At 42.2% G+C, this 22,712-nt stretch overlaps 1 protein-coding gene across 1 annotated transcript in view; it reads right to left on the bottom strand.

Annotated features, from left to right (window-relative positions):
- The window catches only part of LOC126474633 (protein gooseberry-neuro-like), a 199,536-nt gene that overhangs the window by 132,619 nt on the left and 44,205 nt on the right, over window positions 1-22,712 (bottom strand). The window contains exon 2 of the mRNA XM_050102111.1: window positions 1,194-1,497. Coding sequence (XP_049958068.1) covers window positions 1,194-1,497 — 304 coding nt within the window. The remainder of the gene's footprint in view (window positions 1-1,193; window positions 1,498-22,712) is intronic.

Here is a 22,712-nt window from a genome sequence, read left to right on the forward strand (position 1 = left end):
GCCGTCGTAACCACCGTCCTGCTGCATCAATAGCCTCCCCATCATCCACGTACAGCTTCCCAAGGAGTGCATCCTTCATTGGGTCAGACAGATGGAAGTCGGGAGGTTCGAGATGTACGTTGCAGGGTAGATGAGGAACAACCGTACAATAAAGTTTTGTGAGCTACTCTCTGATGTTATCATGAAGAAGCAAAAGTTCGTTTGCATTTTTGTGGTGACAGACACGCTGAAGACTTTTCTTCAATTGCCAGAGGGTAGTACAATACACTTCAGAGCTGGTCGTTGCACCTTGAGAGAGGACGATAAGAAGAATAAACCCTTCAGAGTCCTAGCGAGCCTTCGCTGTGACTTTAGCGGCTGAGGGCTATAAGTTTTTTCTTAGGAGGAAAAGTGGTGATGAGCCACTCCTTGGATGATCCTTCATCGCTCTTTATGATCTTCTACTATTCAGCGAGGAACCTAGCGAACACACACCTCTGAGTATCCTAAATGGCGGGCGAGTCTGTCAGCACTTCCGACAGAGGCGTCTAGTTGAGGAGCGAGGTGTCTTGAGTTTGGCCTGTCGATTACCTCGAATGAGAGCGTCCACACGTTCCAAGATTGCAGGAGTCACAGCCATGTGCGGTCGGCTGGCACGTGGGAGATCGGACAAGTTTACGCGGCCTTCTGATCTTGACAGACGGCTCGCCCAATGACTCACCGTGCTTTTGTTCGAAGTCAGGTTTCCGTAAACATTCAGCAAGCGCCTATGAATATCTGCGATGCTACAGTTTTCCGCCAACAGAAACTCAATAACAGTCCTATTACTGTCCTGTTTGGAACACACGTTATTTATAGACACCTTTTTGAAGGCTCCGTATAGCTCCATCATCTGTCGGAACTTCATGAAACTATAAGGGTGAAAGTGGGAATATTCCACTATGTTCCGCAACAAATTCCGCGGTTTTTCAATCAAAACTGTCCAAGAAAAAATGTACTGCATTACTTATTGAAGCCTCGTGTACAAATTAAGTATCGAACGTGGTCTTCTACCCTGTCATGGAAAATATGGGCAAATGAAGGCAGAAAAAAGATTCTTAGCCGAATCTGGTAAAGCAAACCCACAAAACTGTATGAGGAAGGGATTGATTGACACATTTGAACCATATCAGAGACGGTGGGAGTGAATATGGAAGGCAAGTAGGTGGACTCACCTGTCGCGGATCTCCCAGCTGAAGATGCCGGGGTTCTCGCGGCGGTAGTGCTCGATGCGCGCCTCCACCTCCGGGGTGGCGACGCGCGGCTTGGAGCCGCCGATGACGCCGGGCCGGATGGAGCCGGTCTCCTGGTAGCGGTTGAGGATCTTGGAGACGCAGCCGTGCGACACGCGCAGCTGCCGCGAGATGACGCACGGCCGTACGCCCGCCGCCGCCATCTCGACGATCTTCAGACGGATGTGATTGGGCAGCGGCCGCCCGTTGATGAACACGCCGCCCAGCTGGTTCACGCGGCCCTGGCCTGTCGACACAGACGACAACAAAAGCATCAAGAATCTGCAGCACAGGTAACTAAAGGCGTAGCAAAACTGCCGTCTACACGAAGACTGGATTTATGTTACTAGGGTTGAGCATTGAGTATGCCTCTGAGATGTTGACGAGATTGAACCCGGCGACATACACAGTGAACAGACAGCTCCCCATAAGACCATGAGGAATGCGCTCTAAGAAAAAGGGGAAAAAAGAAAGAGCGCAGCACGAAGGAATTATCCGAATGGGATGAACATATTTTCAGAAAAATTGGATGATTTATTCAACAGTCACAAACTGAGCAAGTTACTAATTCGTTGGTCCACCTCTGGCCCTCATTCAAGCAGTTTTTCGGCTTGGTATTTATTGATAGTGTTGTTGGATATCCTCCGAGATATGTTTTTGTTGTGGTCCTCCATCCAGAGACTGATTTGTTGCAGCTCTCCATGCTACTCTACCCTGCGCAAGCTTTTTCATCTCCGAGTAACTATTGCAACCCACATCTTTCTGAATCTGCTTAGTGTATTCATCTCTTGGTTTCCCTCTACGATTTTGACCCTCCATTCTAATTTCAGAAAGGACTTCCTGACAAATCTATACTCGATGTCAACAAATTTCTCTTCTTCAGAAACGCTTTCCTTGCCATAGCCAGTCTACATTTTATATTCTCTCTACTTTGGCCATCATCAGCTATGTTGCTCCCCAAATAGCACAACTCATTTACTACTTTAAGTGTCTCATTTCCTAATAGAATTCCCTCAGCATCACCCGACTTAATTCGACTACATTCCATTATCCTCGTCTTGCTTTTGTTGATGTTCATCTTATACCCTCCTTTCAAGACACTGTCCATTCCGTTAACTGCTCTTCCAAGTCCTTTGCTGCCTCTGACAGAATTACAATGTCATCGGCGAACCTCAAAGTTTTTATTTATTGTCCATGGATTTTAATACCTACTCCGAATTTTTCTTTTGTTTCCTTTACTGCTTGCTCAGTATACATATTGAATAACATCGTGGAGAGGCTACAACCCTGTCTCACTCCCTTCCCAACCACTGCTTCCCTTTCATGCCTCTCGACTCTTATAACTGCCATCTGGTTTCTGTTCAAATTGTAAATAGCCTTCCGCTCCCTGTATTTGACCCGTGCCACCTTCAAAATTTGTCAGTCGACATTATGGAAAGCTTTCTCTAACTCTACAAATGCTAGAAACGTCGGTTTGCCTTACCTTAACCTGTTGTCTAAGATAAGTCGTAGGGTCAGTGTAGCCCCGCGTGTTCCAACATTTCTACGAAATCCAAACTAATCTTCCCCGAGGTCTGCTTCCACCAGATTTTCCATTCGTCTGTAAAGGGATACCGTGCTAAATTATGTACAATTGGCGTGTTGGATCGTTAAAATCCCGAGCGGAATGGAGGCCCCTGCTCGTATTACTACAATAGTTTTCAGTTGAGGATAGAGGAGGAGGAGGAGGAGGATATTAGTGTTTAACGTCCCGTCGACAACGAGGTCATTAGAGACGGAGCGCAAGCTCGGGTGAGCGAAGGATGGGGAAGGAAATCGGCCGTGCCCTTTCAAAGGAACCATCCCGGCATTTGCCTGAAGCGATTTAAGGAAATCACGGAAAACCTAAATCAGGATGGCCGGAGACGGGATTGAACCTTCGTCCTCCCGAATGCGAGTCCAGTGTGCTAACCACTGCGCCACCTCGCTCGGTAGTTGAGGATAGATCCGGCGACTTTGCAGGCCAAGATAGGGTTTCGTAAGCAGGAAGTTAAGCAGTAGAAATTCTAGCCGTGTGCGGGCGGGCATTAAAGTGCTAAAATGAAAGCTCAGGACGACTTATCGTGAAGGGCAACAACACGGGGAGCATATATTGTCAACGCACCACTGTGCCGTAAGGGAGACGCGGATGAAAACGAAAGGGAACCTGCTATGAAATGAAATGGCATCACTCGAGATAGTCGGGCCGTATGGCGGGCGACAACGAAGTTGGTATCCCACCGTTGTCTACGGCGTCTCCAGACACGTCTTCAGCCTTGAATCTCTTTGACGAAGTAGAACTCTCTTCAGCGATGAGTTCCACTCCGAACTGAGCCCCGGTGACCTGACTGTCGCCCGCCATGCAGCCCGACTGCCAGGGGTGATGCCATTTCATTTCACAGCAGCATCCCTTTGGTTGTCATCCGCGGCTCCCTTACGGCACAGTGGTGCGTTGACAATATTCTGCGCCCCGTTTTGTTGCCTTTCATGGAAAGCCATCGTGGGCTTACATTTCAGCAAGATAATGCTGGCCCATACACGGCGAGAATTTCCAGTGCTTATCTTCGTGACTGACAAACCGTGCATCGGCCAGCAAGCTAGGTAGATCTCTCGCAAATGAGAATGTTTGGAGCCTTATGGGCAGGGCCTTCCAGTCAGCTCGGTATTTTGACGACCTAATGCGCCACTTGGACAGAATTTGGCACGATATCCTCCAGGAGGACATCTAGAAAATCAATCAATGCCAAGCCGAATAACTGCTTGAATAAGGGCCAGAGATGGACCAACGCGTTATTGACTTGCTCAGTTTGTGAATCTCCTTCTATCGAATAAATCATCGAATTGTACTGAAACTGTAATCAATTGTTTGCCTGTACATGTACGCCACATCTACCGACCAGTTCCTTCGTGGTGCGTCAGTTTATTTTTCTTGGAGTATATTATGAAAAAGTCACTCAACGGAAACATTATTCATCTGAAATTAAGCAGGGGTAGTTCAGTTAAACATGAAATATGGGTACCATAACACACATAAATGTAAAATGAAACCAAAGTTCGCATTGAAATCCTGTCTATTACTAAGACACATTAACTTGATTCTGTCATTGAATACGGAAAAAATACTTATAAAGCGTACAAAGGTTCAAATGAATTATAAAAGATACGCGATAATCCCTTGCCACAATAGGTTGGAATTGGAAATGAAATGATACAATTAGCTATGTTCATATACTGAATTAGTCAGCAAATTAAAGAAAAAAACCAGAAAAGTGCATATACACACCAGCTCCCTTGCCTAAGTGCATGTGGAATTCAAGTAGCTGGCTGTGTAAATTAATTTCGAAAAGCAAAACTCTAACTCAAAACAAACGACTTCGCGGTCCCTTCGTCGTGATACATACAGATGCATCTCACGCTTACCATCGTTCTGAAACCCAGTTGCATAGGATGGCTACAGTGAACAGGTGAAGAGTTTTAAGTCCAGGCCCGGCATCTGTCATCAGCCCTAGGATGGAGTCCTCCTCCTCTGCATTTCTAAAGAGAAGGTGTCTTTCTCTCAGACAGCACAAAACACAAACTAAATCGGTCTTTTGGTTGCTAGTCTATAGACTTACAACGTTTTGTACCGATCAGAGTGTCTGACATCTGAAGGTTTGGGAATAAGAAACTTACTTTCTTTTTAGTAAGATCTTTTCAATCCCTTAAATATAAATGGAATTTCGCCGCAATACGTACAAATTTTTCGTGACGAACTACAATTCAAGCCCAGAACTGAAAATACTTAGTTCTTCAAAAGATGGTCTGTTGCATTGTTTCGGGAACATTGCTCATGTGAGGCACACGCGAGAACTCCATTTTTCCATAGAGTGTCATGCATAGCTACGAAAAGGATTTTTTTCGTAACGACAGTCTTATATAAAACACTCTGAGTTTGGATTCCTAGCTGGGTTCGGGATTTTCCCTGCCCGGGGACTGGGTGTGTTGTTCTCATCATTTCATCATCGTCTTCATTTGTGACAATGACTAGATTGGATTGTGAAAAAAATGGACTTTGTAAAAACTGGGACTTTTCACAGGCGCTGATGACCACGTAGTTGAGCGCCCCACAAACCAATCAGCATCAAACTCTAGGTTTTTCTTGGTGTGGAAAGGAAACCAGTAATGTTTTATACTTAATGCATAGATTTTGATAAAATTCGCTTATACATTTGGCATATGCCGTCTGTCTAAAAAAGTTTCGAGGCTAGTTTGATAATAAATGGTGAAAAGTTAAAATGGTGGTTTTAATACTCCAGGTGTTCTACATAGTTCCCCCAGCTCCTCCCCCACCTGATTCCAACGAATTGAACTTTCATATTGGCTTGATTGTCTGTTATATCATCAAAGCGTCGACCCTTGAAATGAATTTCTGCGCTTTCCTGTCATTTTGTGGTAGGTTCATATTGATAACACCAAGTCTCGTCACCCGTGATGAGTTTTTCCAGAGAAGAATTGTCGGCGTTTTCATTGCAATCAAGTCCCAACAAGCGCCCAGAAGTCTTTTTTGTTCAGGAATCAATGTGTGCGGAACAAAACTTGACACACTGTCCTCTTCTGCAAGACATTCTTGAGGATGCCTTGAACCCTTGATTTAGAGATGTTGCTCATTCTGATTTGTGACATAACGATGACTGACTATGGGCGCACATTCACAAGTTGAAACTGCCTGCTCACACTGTATGGTCGAACGCACATCAGTTGTTTAAAGTTGTTAGTTGAAGCTGCCACCGTAGTTACTGCACTGTTGTCGCTTATACATTATGGATAAAAATTGCGCCGTTGTCGTTTATACGGTTTGAATAACGTCAGTCTCGGAACATTCTGGATGGACAATGCACACGAAGCACAGGGACTGCATCCGGCAAAGGAGCTTTCTGGAAAAAGAAACTACTAGTATCCAAAATTATAAATCACGAGACCAGGAAAAATTTAATGAAAACCTGTGTTCAGAGCACAATTTTGTAGTGGGGAAGACAGAAATGAAACGATTAGAAACGACACTGTTGAAGGTTATTTGGACTGATCGAGTAAGGGATGAAGGGGTGATGCAACTAGTCAACGAGAAGGAATAACATAGAACATAATGAAACGGAAAGAAAATCGTTAGCACGTATTACTGCATAAGTCGTGGCTGATAATGGTGGCGGTGGAAGAAGAAATCCTAGGGTCAGGTCTAGCTAGATACGAGGAAATACGGCAGACTGGCGATGTGCTAGGATTCAGCAGTTATGCTTAAACGAACATATAACCCCAGCTTAGTCTATATGTAGTTAAAGGTCTTTTAAAAGCTTGTGATAAACTCTTCTAAAAAAATTGTAAAGTCCGCTTGTAGCTGCTATTTCTCATTTATTGTGGTGTGAAGGTACAATCGGTTTCACGATAATAAATCACATCTTCTGGTTAATTTTGCTAGATTACATTAAGGCATTCGTCAAATCGAAAGACTTACAGCCAGAGAAAGGTCTACCCGACGAGAGGCCCTAGTCACGCATTAAGACATTAAACGAGTACTATCTTTCAACGTTCTTTAAGGCACACATCCTGGCAACATCAAATACAGTGTTTGCTGAAATGCTGAAATGAAGACGGTAGCTGACGAGCTACAAGAATGGGGAAGCGTTACAAACCAACTTTAGAGTTGGTGACAAGCAACGTCACTACAATAAACAAACCAATGTTTAAGGCCGACGTCGGCCGGAGTGGCCGAGCGGTTCTAGGCGCTTCACTCTGGAAACGTGCGACCCCCGCGGTCGCAGGTCCGAATCCTGCCTCGGGCATGGATGTGTGTGATATCCGTAGGTTAGTTAGGTTTAAGTAGTTCTAAGTTCTAGGGGACTGGTGACGTCAGAAGTTAAGTGCTCAGAGCCATTTGAACCATTTTTTAAGGCCGACGAATGATGCTCGGCAGACACAAGGAAAATCACCAATATGTAGAATATGGTGTAGTTGTGGGCAGATGCATCCGAGTATGTAGAAAAGCCATTAGAATTTCGTAATGGTAAGTGTCGGAGGGGAGAACCTGATGTTTGAGCTGTCGTGGAACAAGCTTTGCAGTCGGGATTAAATGTGACATGCTGCACAGAGAGGTTGTTCACAGTGCGTATTTTCGATCGGTGAACCGAAATCACGAAGCAAGACCTAACAAAAGTCGCTCCTAGAGAGACGCGAGCACTGCGCGCTCAGCAGCGGGCAGACTTGTTGCGGAGCGACTTGTTGCGGCAGCGGCAGAGGCAGGGACATCCGCAACAACAGGTGGCCGCCTTCAGCTCCGCCCTCAAAGACGCCGCCCAGGAAGCCGCGAGTCGCCACAGTTTCCTCCGATTCTCGTATTTTACCAAAACACGCTGCAGCTGGCGCGCTCCCCTGCCGGGACGTAGAATCGAGAACGAATACGACTGCGTTCGTTTCATTTTTGCGATTTTTATGCTTTATTCCAGTTAATTCCGTAGCTACAGACGGCGTTCAATAATTAACGCAACAGCTTTCTTTTATCGGCCAGTTTCGGCTGAAAAAATTGAATATTTGTTGGGGATATCGTGGAATATTTCGGCTCCATCCCTAAAATTACATGAAGCTCCGATAGGTGGTGACAATATACGTAGCCTTCAAATAGGCATTTGTAACAGAGGAGCGTTCTAAGCGCAGAACTGTCTGTGAGTTTCTTTTGTGGGGAAAACCGAGCATCGCAGACATTCGTAGGCGCTTGCAGAATGTTTATTGAGACCTGGCTGTGAACAAAACCACGGCGAGTCTTGGGGCAAGGTGTCTGTCATCATCGCAACAACATCACGCAAAACTGCCGCCCGGCGGCACACAGCTGTGACTCCTGCAATAATGGAACGTGCAGACACCTTCATTCGAGCTGATGAAAACTATCTTCTCCTATTCCACGAAAAGGCTAGGCCTCATACCAGTCTATGCAGCCGAGAGGAGTTCACAAAACTTCATTGCACCGTTCTTCCTCATTCAGCCTTTAACACGGATCTCGCACCTTCCAATGAAGGATGCACTCCGCGGGAAGCAGTATGTGCATGATGGGGAGGTTACTGATGCAGCAAGACGTTGGTTCCGACGTCGACCAGTAGAGTTTTACCATGTGGGTATGCAGTCCTCCCAGTAAGGTGGCATGAGGCATTCGCAATGAACAGATATTATGTTGAAAAATAAAATTTTGTAGCCGAGACAGTGGGGAATATGATGGGTATTGGAATTTTGAATGAAACTAACCTATTCTGAGAAAAAAGTCTGTTGCATTACCTATTGAACGCCCCTCGTATTTTATTTTTCACTATGGTGATTCAAAGTAAGTAATTTAGCCCTGAAACGAAGCAAGAACTTGAAACGAAGCAAGATCTTGAAACGGAGGGCTTTTATTGCAACATGTGTTTGTTCACACGAATCTGTATAAGACTTTCATCTCACCACATACAAAACATTGCCGGCTGGTGTGGCCGAGCGGTTCTAGGGGCTTCAGTCTAGAACCGCGCGACCGCTACGGTCGCAGGTTCGAATCCTGCCTCGGGCATGGATGTGTGTGATGTCCTTAGGTTAGTCAGGTTTAAGTAGCTCTACGTTCTAGGGGACTGATGACCTCAGATGTTAAGTCCCATACTGCTCAGACCCATTTGAACCATAGAAAATATTTTGCGATATCTGTGATACGTGATCGTTAGTAAGAACGTCTGTGAATTCTCTTCATCGTTACATTGATAATGATACATACGATATCTGTCTAAGGATGTAAGGACTGATCTTCGTATAAGTTGAATTCTGCTTTCCAAAATAAAGGGTCAGCTTCTTACTGGCAGCATTCCCAACTCCTGCAGTGGGGATCCCGAAACGTGGTGTGAACAAATTAACCATTCTTATTTGGCGTGTTGCCGCTATGAAATATCCTGCCGGTGACGAGGTTGTTACGGACAGAGCACTAGCTTGCACTAGAGAAGGATAAGGATGGAAATCGACCAGATCGCTTTGACAAAAAAAAAAAAAAAAAAAAAAAAAAAAAAAAAAAAAAAAAAAAAAAAAGAGAGAGAGAGAGAGACTGGATATTGTTACTCCCCAAAAACTCTGCTTCTAGTGGTTACGTCGCCGTGTCATTAATAGTATTAAAAAATTGTTGGAACAACCGACATAAACACCATTCCCGTCGATAACTAATCAGATTATCCAGATTAATGGGAATAGTCAAAAGACCCACATTCCTTACTAATGCCTAAATTCCTAAATTACGCTTGCAATCGAATATGATACTGTGAGTTATTTTGAGCTGGTGATTTTGTGTCTAGCATATATTCTACTGCTTGTCATGATTTTTGATGCTGTAAAACTACCAGCGCAAAATAATTGATAGTGTTATGTTAAACAGAAAGACAACCAAAAACCGCCTGGTGATAGCCATAAAGTGCTGAAACATTTTCTGGTAAAACAAAACTAATCAAACGGTGTCTTGCGTAAGGCGGAATATCTTTCCGGTATATCAAACTGCGTGTATCTGAACATTAATAAAATCTTCTTCACTCATGGAAAGTAAGAAGGGCTAAACATCTAAAGGATAATTACAGACAATAACGCATGGTGCGTTTGTTTTGCGTTATATGATGACAACAGGTCCCGAGAAACTATATTTTGTTGTATATAACGAATGTACTATGAATGTAATTGTTAGTGATGGAAATTCACTGTTTTAGTAACTATGCGTATGAAAATATGTCTTATTAGTAATTGGGAAAGAGTTTGGTTAATTCCTGTCTTCCATCACAGAGCCTGCCACCATCGAAGCAGTTGTTCTCATGCTCTGTAATGAAAGATACACATTCGTCACGATGATGAGCTGTCGAACCTTTGATAAGGAACTTACATGGGCAAGGTGACGAAGACGGTAACATCAATTAGAACCTGTAACTATGTCTCTGGCAAACTGAAAAAGTCTCTAATTCTAAAATAACAGAGGTCGGAGCTGTCTTTAAGGTCCGTCGTCTAGCGAATTCGAGTCCACGGAACATTACGCAGTCCTTTCTTCCTTCTGAGGCCGATCGCCGTTTGAATGTTACCATTTCCATTGGTATCTCCAGAATACCGTCCCTGTTGCTTGTCTTGCACCATTATCGAACAAGAAAGCCTTTGGAAGTATATTTGGTTTGCTTTACCCTTCCACTGTTAAGTGTGCGAACGTCAGCTCATTTCTTTACGCAGCTCGTATTACCCGACCGCTAGTGACGACACCTTCGCCGCCATTCCTCTGCGGCTCAGATCGAATAGGATTTACATTTTTGCTAGAACGGCACATTAGCCAACCGAATTTACTTCTTCGTCGTGGGCGTGTGACGGCCCCGCTCTCTGCAGGAGAAACCGCATCCGTTAACATCGCAGATCTGCTCCTTTCTGTTGTAATATCTCTTTATATTCGATGAATTATTCTGATACAAATTTACCCTTGAATGACGTTTACTAATTTTCTATCTTCATACTCGCAGAATCCATGCGAAAAGTAGTTCATACAATAGCTATGCCATGAGCGCATAAGTATTCTTTGTAGTACTCTCTCTGGTGGTTGTTAGAAAAAAAGAAAGGGAGCTTCCGAGATTGTCTTCGTGCCGATTAGCCTGTGCTTGGTTTGGAAGAACTGTAATCTGATTATTGAGATTTATTACAGAAGATAACTGATATGAACTGTACGATTAAATGGAAATATATATAGATGGCTCCTTCAAGTAAATGGTGTGTATTTTAAATTTGAGAATTAATGATATTTATCGATATATTGCGTAGTTGTTAATCAGAAGGGACTTCCGAAAGACTGGATACGAACCTGCACTTAATAATCCAAGAGCTCCATTGCTTCTTCGGAAGGTTAAACTTCATCAAAGCCAAATATCCGCTTGATCTGAGGTTTCCCGACTGATTATACAACGCTCCCAAAATTACGAGGCATTTTATTTGTGCAGATTAGCAGACTGCCGCAAAGCACGAGCCTGCAGAGAAGAAGAATCATCGCCTGATTTCATTCTAACAAGTAAAATTTCAGAATCATTTTGAGTGACTGAGCTATGACCGTGTTTCCTATCATGAATGATTGATTGCTCGAACGAATTTAGAGCTACATAATCACGTAGAAAAGGAAAGATATGAGGAGGAAAAATTACAGTGGCGCCAGTGTGACAGGACTCTCTTGGATTGTTATATAATATATGTATTTTTTTGTTTCATGAAAACCAACGAGAACGAGAGGTAACTAATCTGAAGAGAGATTCGGTGCCCATAGTAAAAGGTTGCTGATACCAAGAAACGATTTCAACTATTGGACAACACCGAGACTACAGAACAAGGCCAGAGAAATCTAATTTTTTTTACCCTGTAGTTAAAATAGTTTGAAATCAATTTAGAAAGAACTTTTTTCCAGATAGTAGTTAGATTGTAGAACTGTATATTGTGTGATTTTCGTATCTGGACATTGAACTTTATACCATCTGTGAAGTAATTTGAAAGTTAAGTGTGTCTACGACAGTAAATTTGAAACTGTATTTAGTGACTGGAACCTGATATTGACAGTTATTTAATGGTATTGACTAGAGCAGCATTTAAAATGTCATTGAATCAGCAACGAGACGTGCAACAGCCTTCAGCTGTTTGCGCAGGAGCAGAGGCCACGGATAACAATTCTGAGACTGTTGTGGCTAGCGGTAGCAATATAAATAATCCCGCTGGTTCAGAAAACATTCATACAACAGCTGATCAGACTGTTGTTGACACATTAGTTGTTATTATGCAACAGTTGTCTCTATTAGCCGAAGGCCAAGCGGAGGTGAAACGAGACTTATCCGTTATACAAAATGAATTCAAAAATCAACTAGCCGAAAATCAAACAGAATTACAAAATCAGTTAAGAGCAACCTTTACCGAATTAGATCAGAGATTAAATACCCAGACACAGGAAATAAAAGAACAGGCAGCAAGGACCGAACAGAATCTTATTGCTCGAATTGAGCAGGTCCGCCGACAATGCCAAGAAAACAATAGCAAATTAAAAGCGGAACTAATCGAATATGTATCCGTCAAAATTGACACGATACAAAAACAAGTAGAACTGTTTCCTCAAGTAATACAAGCTCAAGAGGACATACAGTGTTCCGTAGCTATGATACCAGAAATAACAGAATCCCAAGATAATCTAAAGAAGCAATTTGACGAAGTGAAGGAAAAACAGGAGACAGTGGAACATAGAATGAATGTACTTGCGGGAAAGTTTTCAGAAATGACATTAGAGCGGCAAAATTCTCCTTCGGAAACCATAGAAGAAACTGTGAAAGTAGCTTTACAGTCCATTTCAGAGAGTTCCGAGGATAATTTTTTTAACAAAGGGTTAAAGGAAGTTCGAGAACAACTTGGCGAAGATTTCTCGCGTTGGAAAGAAAATATCGAAAGATCACTAAACCTCTCGCAGGAGGATTTAGAAACACCGAGAAGTAGGAAACAAAACTCTCAATCTGTGCGTGACATTCCGTCCACGTCAAGATCCGATGTAGACAGAACTGGAAGGTCACAAGTAAGATTCGATATAACGGATAGCCACAGGGAAAAGTACGAACAGGATGATTTTTGGAATCGTAGTACCGTTGAGGAGAAGATGATTAAACAGAGACAATTTCAAATCTTTAACCCTGACAAAAAGAATGTTCATCCTGTAGTCTTTATTCGAAGTTTCAGAGGTCTATTTCCACGATCTTGGACAGAATGGCAAAAGATTAGTTTTGTATCTGGATATATACAAGGAACAGGAGCATTGTGGGCATCCGAACAAACATGTTCTTGTAAATGTTACAAAGAATTTGAGCAGGCTTTTCTAGCAAAATATTGGTCTGCTGGAATACAAGAAAGACTTAGGCAGGAAGTATTATATCCTGAGCCTTTCTCATTTTCTAGAGGATCTCTAAAGAGATATTTTGAGAAATACATTAATAAATCTTTGTATTGGGATGTACCGATTCCTTTGCCGGATATACTTAGACTACTCAAGTCCAGACTACCCACCAGTATAAGGAATCAGCTGTTGTATATAAATGATAAGGATATAGACTCATTTATGACTACGCTTGATCATATTGATATAATTGAGGAGGACAATAAAAGGGCAAGAGAAATGTCATATCAAAGAGGAGTAACAGAAGCGAATCCGAGCTGCAACTCGAATGGGAATGGCAGTAATGGTAGCAGTAACAATAATCATAACCAACTACACTCTCCGAGGAGACTTAGAAATGGACAAAATGCAAATAATAATTATTACCATAATGGAAACTTTGGTAATGGTGCAGCGAGGGGCTATTTTAGAAACAGTAGGAATTTTAATCGATATGATCCAATGTATGGCAACACAGGACAGTTCTACCAACACCAGCAAAACAACAACAATAATTACACGAATCAACCAAGACAACATAGTCAGAATTCACCACAACAACCGATAATCACTGAAGTAGCTGAAGAGATAAATACCAATCGGACCAATAATCAGTCAAACTGAACATGACCGCATCGTGCCCCAGAGGAGCGGTCAGGGGATCTGTTAGGGGCGAAACAGTAAAATTACAATTGTTAAGATATAATGATGGTGAGCTGTTGACTGAAGAGTTAACAAAGGATTTAATAACGTGTCATAATGACAGATCGAGTGTTCCGGTATCGGAAGTATGTGTTGAAATAGAGGAAGTTCCAACGAATGTGATATTAGACACCGCCGCTTCCGCCAATGTCATCTCAGGCGCTCTTTTTCGGAGAATTATTAGGAAGAAGAAGGTACCAATTTTGCCAGTACAGAACTGCAAAATCATCGGAGCTGTTGGAGCACGCTCTCCCAATGTCAAAATACAAACACAATTAGAGATGAAAATGGGAAATGTAGCAATAAAATGCACGTTCCTTGTAGTGGAGAAGTTATTAGTGGACTGTATTCTCGGTATTGGGAGTATGCAGGAATACGATTGTCAGATAGATTTTTTGGAAGGAATAGTTAAATTTAGATTAAATGGAGAAGAGATAGCACTGGATTTAAATAGAAAGGAAACAATGCATGAGAAATATTGTCGCGGTGCCATAATTCAATTAATTGACACTACAAACGGTCGTTGGACGGAGCTTTCAAAGGATTTGATACAACAGGAGGACTTTAACCAAACAACAATGATAAAAGCTAGTGAATCAAATCAGCTTACCGGAGAACAAAGGCAGCAGCTTCATTATTTGTTAGAGGCATATGAAGAGATTTTTGATGAGAAACCAGGAATTATTAAAGGGTATATTTGTCACCTACAAGTGAAGCCACATCAGACTTACTGTTACACGCACTACCCGATCCCCTGGCGTTTAAAACAATCTGTTCAAAGGGAGATAAATAGAATGTTAGAATGGAACTTGATTGAGCCATCAACTAGTCCATATTGTTCTCCGCTCTTAGTCGTTCCAAAACCTGGAGGCAACGTAAGAAAAGTATGAAGACCAGAATTTAAAATGGGAGGAAAAGATTCGACTCGCACTTGTCAATTTAACTAAAAAGGCAATACAACGGAAATTGACATATGATAAACGGATTCACCGGATTCAGACGTTTCATCTTGGAGAAAAGGTTTTATTGAGGCGACACATCCATTCCTCGAACTGATGAAGAACATAAAGAAATGGAATCTTATTTATACCGGACCATATGTTATTGTAAATATACCAAATCCTGGATCATACTTGTTGGCATATCCCGAATCGAAAAGGATAAAGGGATTATTCCCGCATAATGATATTAAGAAATTTAGTGAAGGATCGTAGATCTGTGATACCAAATATGGAGAAGAATTTAGTGTGGAATTTGACTATGAGTCGAATGTGTATATAAATATCAAGAAGTTTATGTTGTCTAGAGGTTAAGAGACAATGAGACTACTCCTGTGATAGGTTAAGAGACAGTGAGATTACTCCTGTGATAGGTTAAGAGACAGTGAGATTACTCCTGTGATAGGTTAAGAGACAGTGAGATTACTCCTGTGATAGGTTAAGAGACAGTGAGATTACTCCTGTGATAGTTTAGCACAAAATTTTTAAGATAGGTAGAAGAATTTGTTAATTACTAGTGTTTGTAAGTGTGGACTATGAGCAGAAGCCACAGTGATATACAATGAAAGTGCATCTACATTTCCTCAAGACACGGCACTTATGTGAGAATTGCGTGTGAAACTTGAACAGTGTGGGATATGTAGGTAAATACGCTGTGTGTATGATGTGCGCTGTTCGCGCAAGAAAACAAATGAACTGTGAAATGAAGCAACAGTCGATAATGTCACTGTTGCAAACAATTGAAGAAACTCTCTGGTTGCGCGAGAGAAAATTATTACAATTTTTAGATTTATCATTATGCCTTCTTTACCAGGAGAATTAATTTAAGAATTTTAATTAACATTTTAAGAATAGCAGTTTGTGTGTTTCATATTATGGACATAATTGTTGAAATATATTTCCATAAATGTTCATGAGAGGATGAAGAAGATTCTGCGATTGGATGATTTGTTAAATGAACATACGTCATCATTAATGATATTTATTTGCAAGTGGATCTATAAATCAATTAATTATAAGAATAATGAAAATTTTTCAAATTATTCCTTTTGTGGAGTCAGTGTCATATGCCTATGTTTAAAATTTTTCATCAGGTGTAAACTTAAATTTTATCCATAATTTTGTAATTGAAAGCAAACCTCGGACAGATCCAATGCTCTACTTCCACCTGCACTATAACAAAACGAAGATTAGAAAAAAAAATTTTTTTGAGAGGAATACATTCGATATGAGCTACAACAAAATTTAATTGCCCACAGTCTATTTGGCAATGTTTTGGACAATCAGCAGTTGTAATGCAAAACAACTTTGGTATTGAGGACTACAAAAAAATTCGTGATTGTCAGGACTGATGGATGTTCCAGTCTAGTACAGATGGAAGAATATAAGGATCCACTCCGATTTTGAGTTCAGCGATGAAATATGGACTTCATTGCCTTAATCCACTCTCTTCCAGGGATTTATTCAGTCAGAACCTTTTCTTATTCCGCTTTAAACCTGTTTCATGTTCACGTCCCTGACCATCTGTTCCTGAGATCATCTTCCTGTTTCTACGGCACGTTACCAGCTTCTATCCTGTACCATCGCCTGTCCTCTGTGCCGCGTCCACCAAACGCTGTACGTCGCCTACCCGGTGTCCGTACCCAGTGTTCCTGTTCCATCGACTTCACAACGAGATCGCCGGATACATCGTCGAAAGAAGAATTTTGAAAATTTTTTTTTGAGCAATATTGTAAAATTTTTTTTGGCTATGAGGCACTTTTCCTTCGATCTAATCTATAGCGCTTCTATATATTTCAAAATTACTGGATTTAGGCTTTCCTATCTTCTTTAATACCTGAGCTGGGGTCTATTCTTCCGGGTTTTCCAGGGTTTCCCTGTGAAGGCCAGTTCCCAAATGGGTAGACCTTTTTCGTAATTACACCAATCTACATCTTCCCTGGTTATGTACTCGGGATGCGGGTATACCCCGGTACATGTAAAAGCTACAGCTTAGGTATTCTCGTAACTTATTGTCTTAACATGTTACCCATACTCTCTATAGTAAAATTCTACTAATTCAAAATATTCCTCTTTTGAATAAACAACCCAACAAATTTTTTCTGTTAGCTCACAAAGTGTATTACCATTAACTTTGCTCGCTGCGAGGGGCAATTGTAATATCTCTTTATATTCGATGAATTATTCTGATACAAATTTACCCTTGAATGACGTTTACTAATTTTCTATCTTCATACTCGCAGAATCCATGCGAAAAGTAGTTCATACAATAGCTATGCCATGAGCGCATAAGTATTCTTTGTAGTACTCTCTCTGGTGGTTGTTAGAAAAAAAGAAAGGGAGCTTCCGAGATTGTCTTCGTGCCGATTAGCCTGTGCTTGGTTTGGAAGAACTGTAATCTGATTATTGAGATTTATTACAGAAGATAACTGATATGAACTGTACGATTAAATGGAAATATATATAGATGGCTCCTTCAAGTAAATGGTGTGTATTTTAAATTTGAGAATTAATGATATTTATCGATATATTGCGTAGTTGTTAATCAGAAGGGACTTCCGAAAGACTGGATACGAACCTGCACTTAATAATCCAAGAGCTCCATTGCTTCTTCGGAAGGTTAAACTTCATCAAAGCCAAATATCCGCTTGATCTGAGGTTTCCCGACTGATTATACAACGCTCCCAAAATTACGAGGCATTTTATTTGTGCAGATTAGCAGACTGCCGCAAAGCACGAGCCTGCAGAGAAGAAGAATCATCGCCTGATTTCATTCTAACAAGTAAAATTTCAGAATCATTTTGAGTGACTGAGCTATGACCGTGTTTCCTATCATGAATGATTGATTGCTCGAACGAATTTAGAGCTACATAATCACGTAGAAAAGGAAAGATTGGAGGAAAAATTACACTGTTCCTTTCCGAGGGAAAATTCCGGCCACGGCTGCAGGCAGACTTTCACGCAGCTGATTTTCGGTCCGACTTTGTGCGGGCGTGGTCATTGACTTCTCAGGTATCTCGCTATGTTTATCGTCAGAGCACTGAGAAATGAATTCTGCATTTTGGTCTATATTCCGCGAATGACTATTAAGCGTTTGGATGAGAGTAAATTTTATAGTAACATGGAAATGTTTTCCATTTGGTATCCAAGACATATGAGGCAGGAGAAATACCCTCAGATTCCAAGAAGAATGTACTGGTTCTTGTTCGAAAGAAGATCGATGTTAACAAGTTTGAATATGAGCGAACCATCAGTTTAAGAAGTCATGGTTCTAGGACGCTGAAACGAATTATTTAAAGAAGAGTGGGCAAATTGTTGGCGCTCGTAGGGCGGGCGCTTCCGTAACAAAGGTAGCCGAAGTGCCCGGTGTTTCAAGAGGCACCGCATTGAAGTTCTGTACCACATACAGGGAAAACGGGAAAACTTGATCTGCTTAGTCAAAACGGAGACGAAAGTGTATATTGAGTGATTGCTACAAACTGTCATTGGAAGAGTATCGTGACGAGAAACAAAAGGACGACGGCTACGGAAGTCACTGCAGGACTGAATGTCTCGATGGCGAACCCTGTCAGCACCAAAACAACACGAATGGAGCTCCATAAGCAGGGAATTGTAGGGCAAATTGCAATTCTAAATTCACTCATCAGTGATGGAAATGGCAGTAACAGAAAAACGTGGCACCGACCACATGAAATCTACATTACGGAGCAATGGAAGAAAGTCGTTTGCTTGGAGGACTCTTGTTTAACAGTATCTCCAACTTGTGATCCAGTTTACCATCCGAAGAGTGATACATGGCTGGGGTCGGTGACGACTGAGCAGCCATATTCTTGGTATTGCGTGGGCTCCATGATTGTTCTGCAAGGTCGCATGACTACCGAGGTTATGTAATCATTTAGGCTAATCGGGTCCATCCCATCGTACAATGTTCGTTCCCCAATGCTGATGCTATATACCAAGACGGCAGGGCCCCTATTCACACAGCTCAAATCGTCCAAGATTGTTTTTATGAGTGTGAAGATGAGCTGTCGCACCTCCTCTGCCAACACAATCACCAGGTACCAATATTATTGAGCCTTTGTGGTCTTCTTTGGAGAGATGGGAGTGTGATCACTATCGACCTCCTTCATCGTTACCTGAACTTGCCACTACTTTACAGGAAGTACGCTATAAAATACTCTTGAAAATCATCCAGTGACTGTACTTATCCATTCCGAGACGACTGGAAACTGTTTTGAATGCCAACGGATTTCTTACGCCGTATTAGACGCAGTAGTGTGGTGTCTTTTGGTCTTTCCATATTTACTGCCCCCGATTGTACCTTGACATCACAATAAATGAGAAATAGCAGCTACAACCGGACTTTACAATTTTTTAGAAGATTTTATCACAAGTTTTTTAAAAGACCTTTAACTACATATAGACTAATGTGTTCGTTTAAGCATAACTGCTGGATCCTAGCCCATCGCCAGTCTGCAGTATTTCCTCGTATCTAGCTAGACATGACCCTAGGATTTCTTCTTCCACCGCCACCATTATCAGCCACGACTTATGCAGTAATACGTGCTAACGATTTTCTTTCCGTTTCATTAGGTTCTACGTTATTCCTTCTCGTTGACTAGTTGCATCACCCCTTCATCCCTGTCTTTCTCACGTTATTTGTCTGGAGTGTAGTCTTGAACGGAACTGAAACATGAACGATAAACAGTTCAGACCTGAAGAGAGTAGAAGTTTTTGAAATGTGGCGATACAGGAAAATGATGAAGATCAGATCGGTAAATCGGATAATTAATTATGCATTCAATCGGACCGCAGAGAAAAGAAACTTATGGCACGATTTATATAAAAGAAGGGACCGGTTGATAAGACACATCCTGAGGTATCAAGGATAGTCTGACTGTTAATGGAGGGAAGTGTGAGGGATAAAAATTGCAGTTGGAGATCAAGGCTTGACCATGGTAAGCAGATCCAAATGGATGTGGGTTGTAGTAGCTACGCAGATATGAAGAGCCTTGTACATGGTAGACGAGCATGGTGAGCTGCATGCAACCAGTGTAGGGACTGAACACCAGAACACAACATCACAAGGGTTTCTTCTCGTTGATGAAGCGTGGGGATATTGTCAGCCTAAACGTCCATGTGCGAGATGTTATCCTAATTTCATTTGCGCATTTTGGTCTATATTCCGCGAATGACTATTAAGCGTTTGGATGAGAGTAATTTTATAGTAACATGGAAATGTTTTCCATTTGGTATCCAAGACATATGAGGCAGGAGAAATACCCTCAGATTCCAAGAAGAATGTACTGCTTCTTGTTCGAAAGAAGATCGATGTTAACAAGTTTGAATATGAGCGAACCATCAGTTTAAGAAGTCATGGTTCTAGGACGCTGAAACGAATTATTTAAAGAAGAGTGGGCAAATCGTTGGCGCTCGTAGGGCGGGCGCTTCCGTAACAAAGGTAGCCGAAGTGCCCGGTGTTTCAAGAGGCACCGCATTGAAGTTCTGTACCACATACAGGGAAAACGGGAAAACTTGATCTGCTTAGTCAAAACGGAGACGAAAGTGTATATTGAGTGATTGCTACAAACTGTCATTGGAAGAGCATCGTGACGAGAAACAAAAGGACGACGGCTACGGAAGTCACTGCAGGACTGAATGTCTCGATGGCGAACCCTGTCAGCACCAAAACAACACGAATGGAGCTCCATGAGCAGGGAATTGTAGGGCAAGCTGCAATTCTAAATTCACTCATCAGTGATGGAAATGGCAGTAACAGAAAAACGTGGCACCGACCACATGAAATCTACATTACGGAGCAATGGAAGAAAGTCGTTTGCTTGGAGGACTCTTTGTTTCACAGTATCTCCAACTTGTGATCCAGTTTACCATCCGAAGAGTGATACATGGCTGGGGTCGGTGACGACTGAGCAGCCATATTCTTGGTATTGCGTGGGCTCCATGATTGTTCTGCAAGGTCGCATGACTACCGAGGTTATGTAATCATTTAGGCTAATCGGGTCCATCCCATCGTACAATGTTCGTTCCCCAATGTTCACTTTGTGATGGATACTCAGGGTACTGAATAATATTTGTAGTTTGTATTCTGAAACACGGTTACTGAGGTTTCGAGCAGGTTCTAACGAGATGAAGAGCGTCCTTCCTCGAGAGTTTTCGACATTACTTTTACATTATCTTGCTAGTGAAACAGTCCTGTGACTATTCGTACTGTCGTTCTGCCTGTATATGTTTACACAACGTAAAATGAAGTAAAGGTCAGTGTTCAACTTCACGTCGACGACGTGGCAATTGGAAGCGGCGCACGTCCTGTGACTGGGGAAAGTGTGATAGAAAATCGGCAGTGTCCGTTTCAAAGGAGCCTTGCTCGTACACAACCGGTCAAAAACAGTGAAGCACCTAGAAGACACGTGCGGATGCCAGTGTAGCTTCGTACATGTACACACCGTTGGCTGATGTGTAAATGATTAGAGTTTCAGTTCTGTGTGACAGGTAGAACGGCCACAACAGTGCATTATTGTTGTTGTGAGGAGCCGTCGGGCTGTGACTGAGGAAACAGTGGTACGTCACTCCTGTGTCCTCAGATGTTGCCTCTCATGTATCGTGGTGAAATTTTTTTAACTGGACTATGCTGGTCCCTACGTGGGGCACGTCTCTATGAATTGTCTGCATGATGCTGAGGTACTCCAGTGGCCATCAAGATCCCCAAAATTGTCCCGAATAGAAAATGTGTGGGGCTAACTTGGACGTCAACTTCGTCCCAGTGCCGGTATAGAGATATCAAGGGCGAGAATGAAGTTTTAACTCTACGATGGAGTGTGCGATGATATGAAGCTTCCTGGCAGGTTAAAAGTCGAACTCGGAACTGGGGGTTTAGAGTTGCGATGACGGGTCGTGAGTCGTGCTTGGGTAGCTCATTTGGTAGAGTACTTGCCCGCAAAAGGCAGAGGTCCAGAATTTGAGTCTCCGTCCGGCACACAGGTTTAATCCGCCAGAAAATTTCATATCAAGGGAGAGTTAAAAGAGTTGTGGGGCAGCTTTGGTCAGGAAATGATGGAATGACTATGCAACCGAATCAGTGCATGCATCCAGACGAGAGGGAGTTCTTTATAAATTTGATTCGAATTTGTAATCACTTTAATAACACCACAGACGCTATCAATCCATAAAGTCGCAGAGTCGCGGAGCGCTACTAGCAGTACAGGTAACACAATGACTGCGTGCAGGGAGTTAAGAAAGATGAGGTACCACGGTGGAGCAACTGCTCCTAAGTCACACATTTATGTTGTCAGTATTAGGCGACACAAAGAGTGACGTCGCTGGACAGTGGGTGACTAGAAATGAGTAGGCGAAAGTTGCTGAAGTTGGACTGTTGCCTAAGCTGGGCCATCTTCGTATTTCGCCGTGTATTGGTAACTTAAAACTTTTAAGCTGGCTCTACTGGTGAGAAATGTTCTCGATGTCACGTGGCACGGCAGGCAGACGACAATAGCCACTGAGGCGAGAACAGTTGCCATTATTGTATTTTCTTCGCTTTTGCTGCAAGTGTTGTGCTGCAAATCATAATCTTTTCTTTACAGTGCGAGTAGGTAAATAAATTGTCTGCAATATAGTTCATAAGTGTCATTCATTAGTTAATAAGTAAACGTCGCAAAGCTAGAGTTTAATTTTGCGTGTTCCTGTAGAGTTATCTTTACTTATATGGCGTCGGGTTGCCGGTGTAGGACCAATGCTTGTTTCCCAATTTGGACCGGTCCAATTTAGCAGACTCTCATAACAAATACTATT

This window comes from Schistocerca serialis, chromosome 4 (assembly GCF_023864345.2).
Source record: "Schistocerca serialis cubense isolate TAMUIC-IGC-003099 chromosome 4, iqSchSeri2.2, whole genome shotgun sequence".
Taxonomy (NCBI): Eukaryota; Metazoa; Arthropoda; class Insecta; order Orthoptera; family Acrididae; genus Schistocerca; species Schistocerca serialis.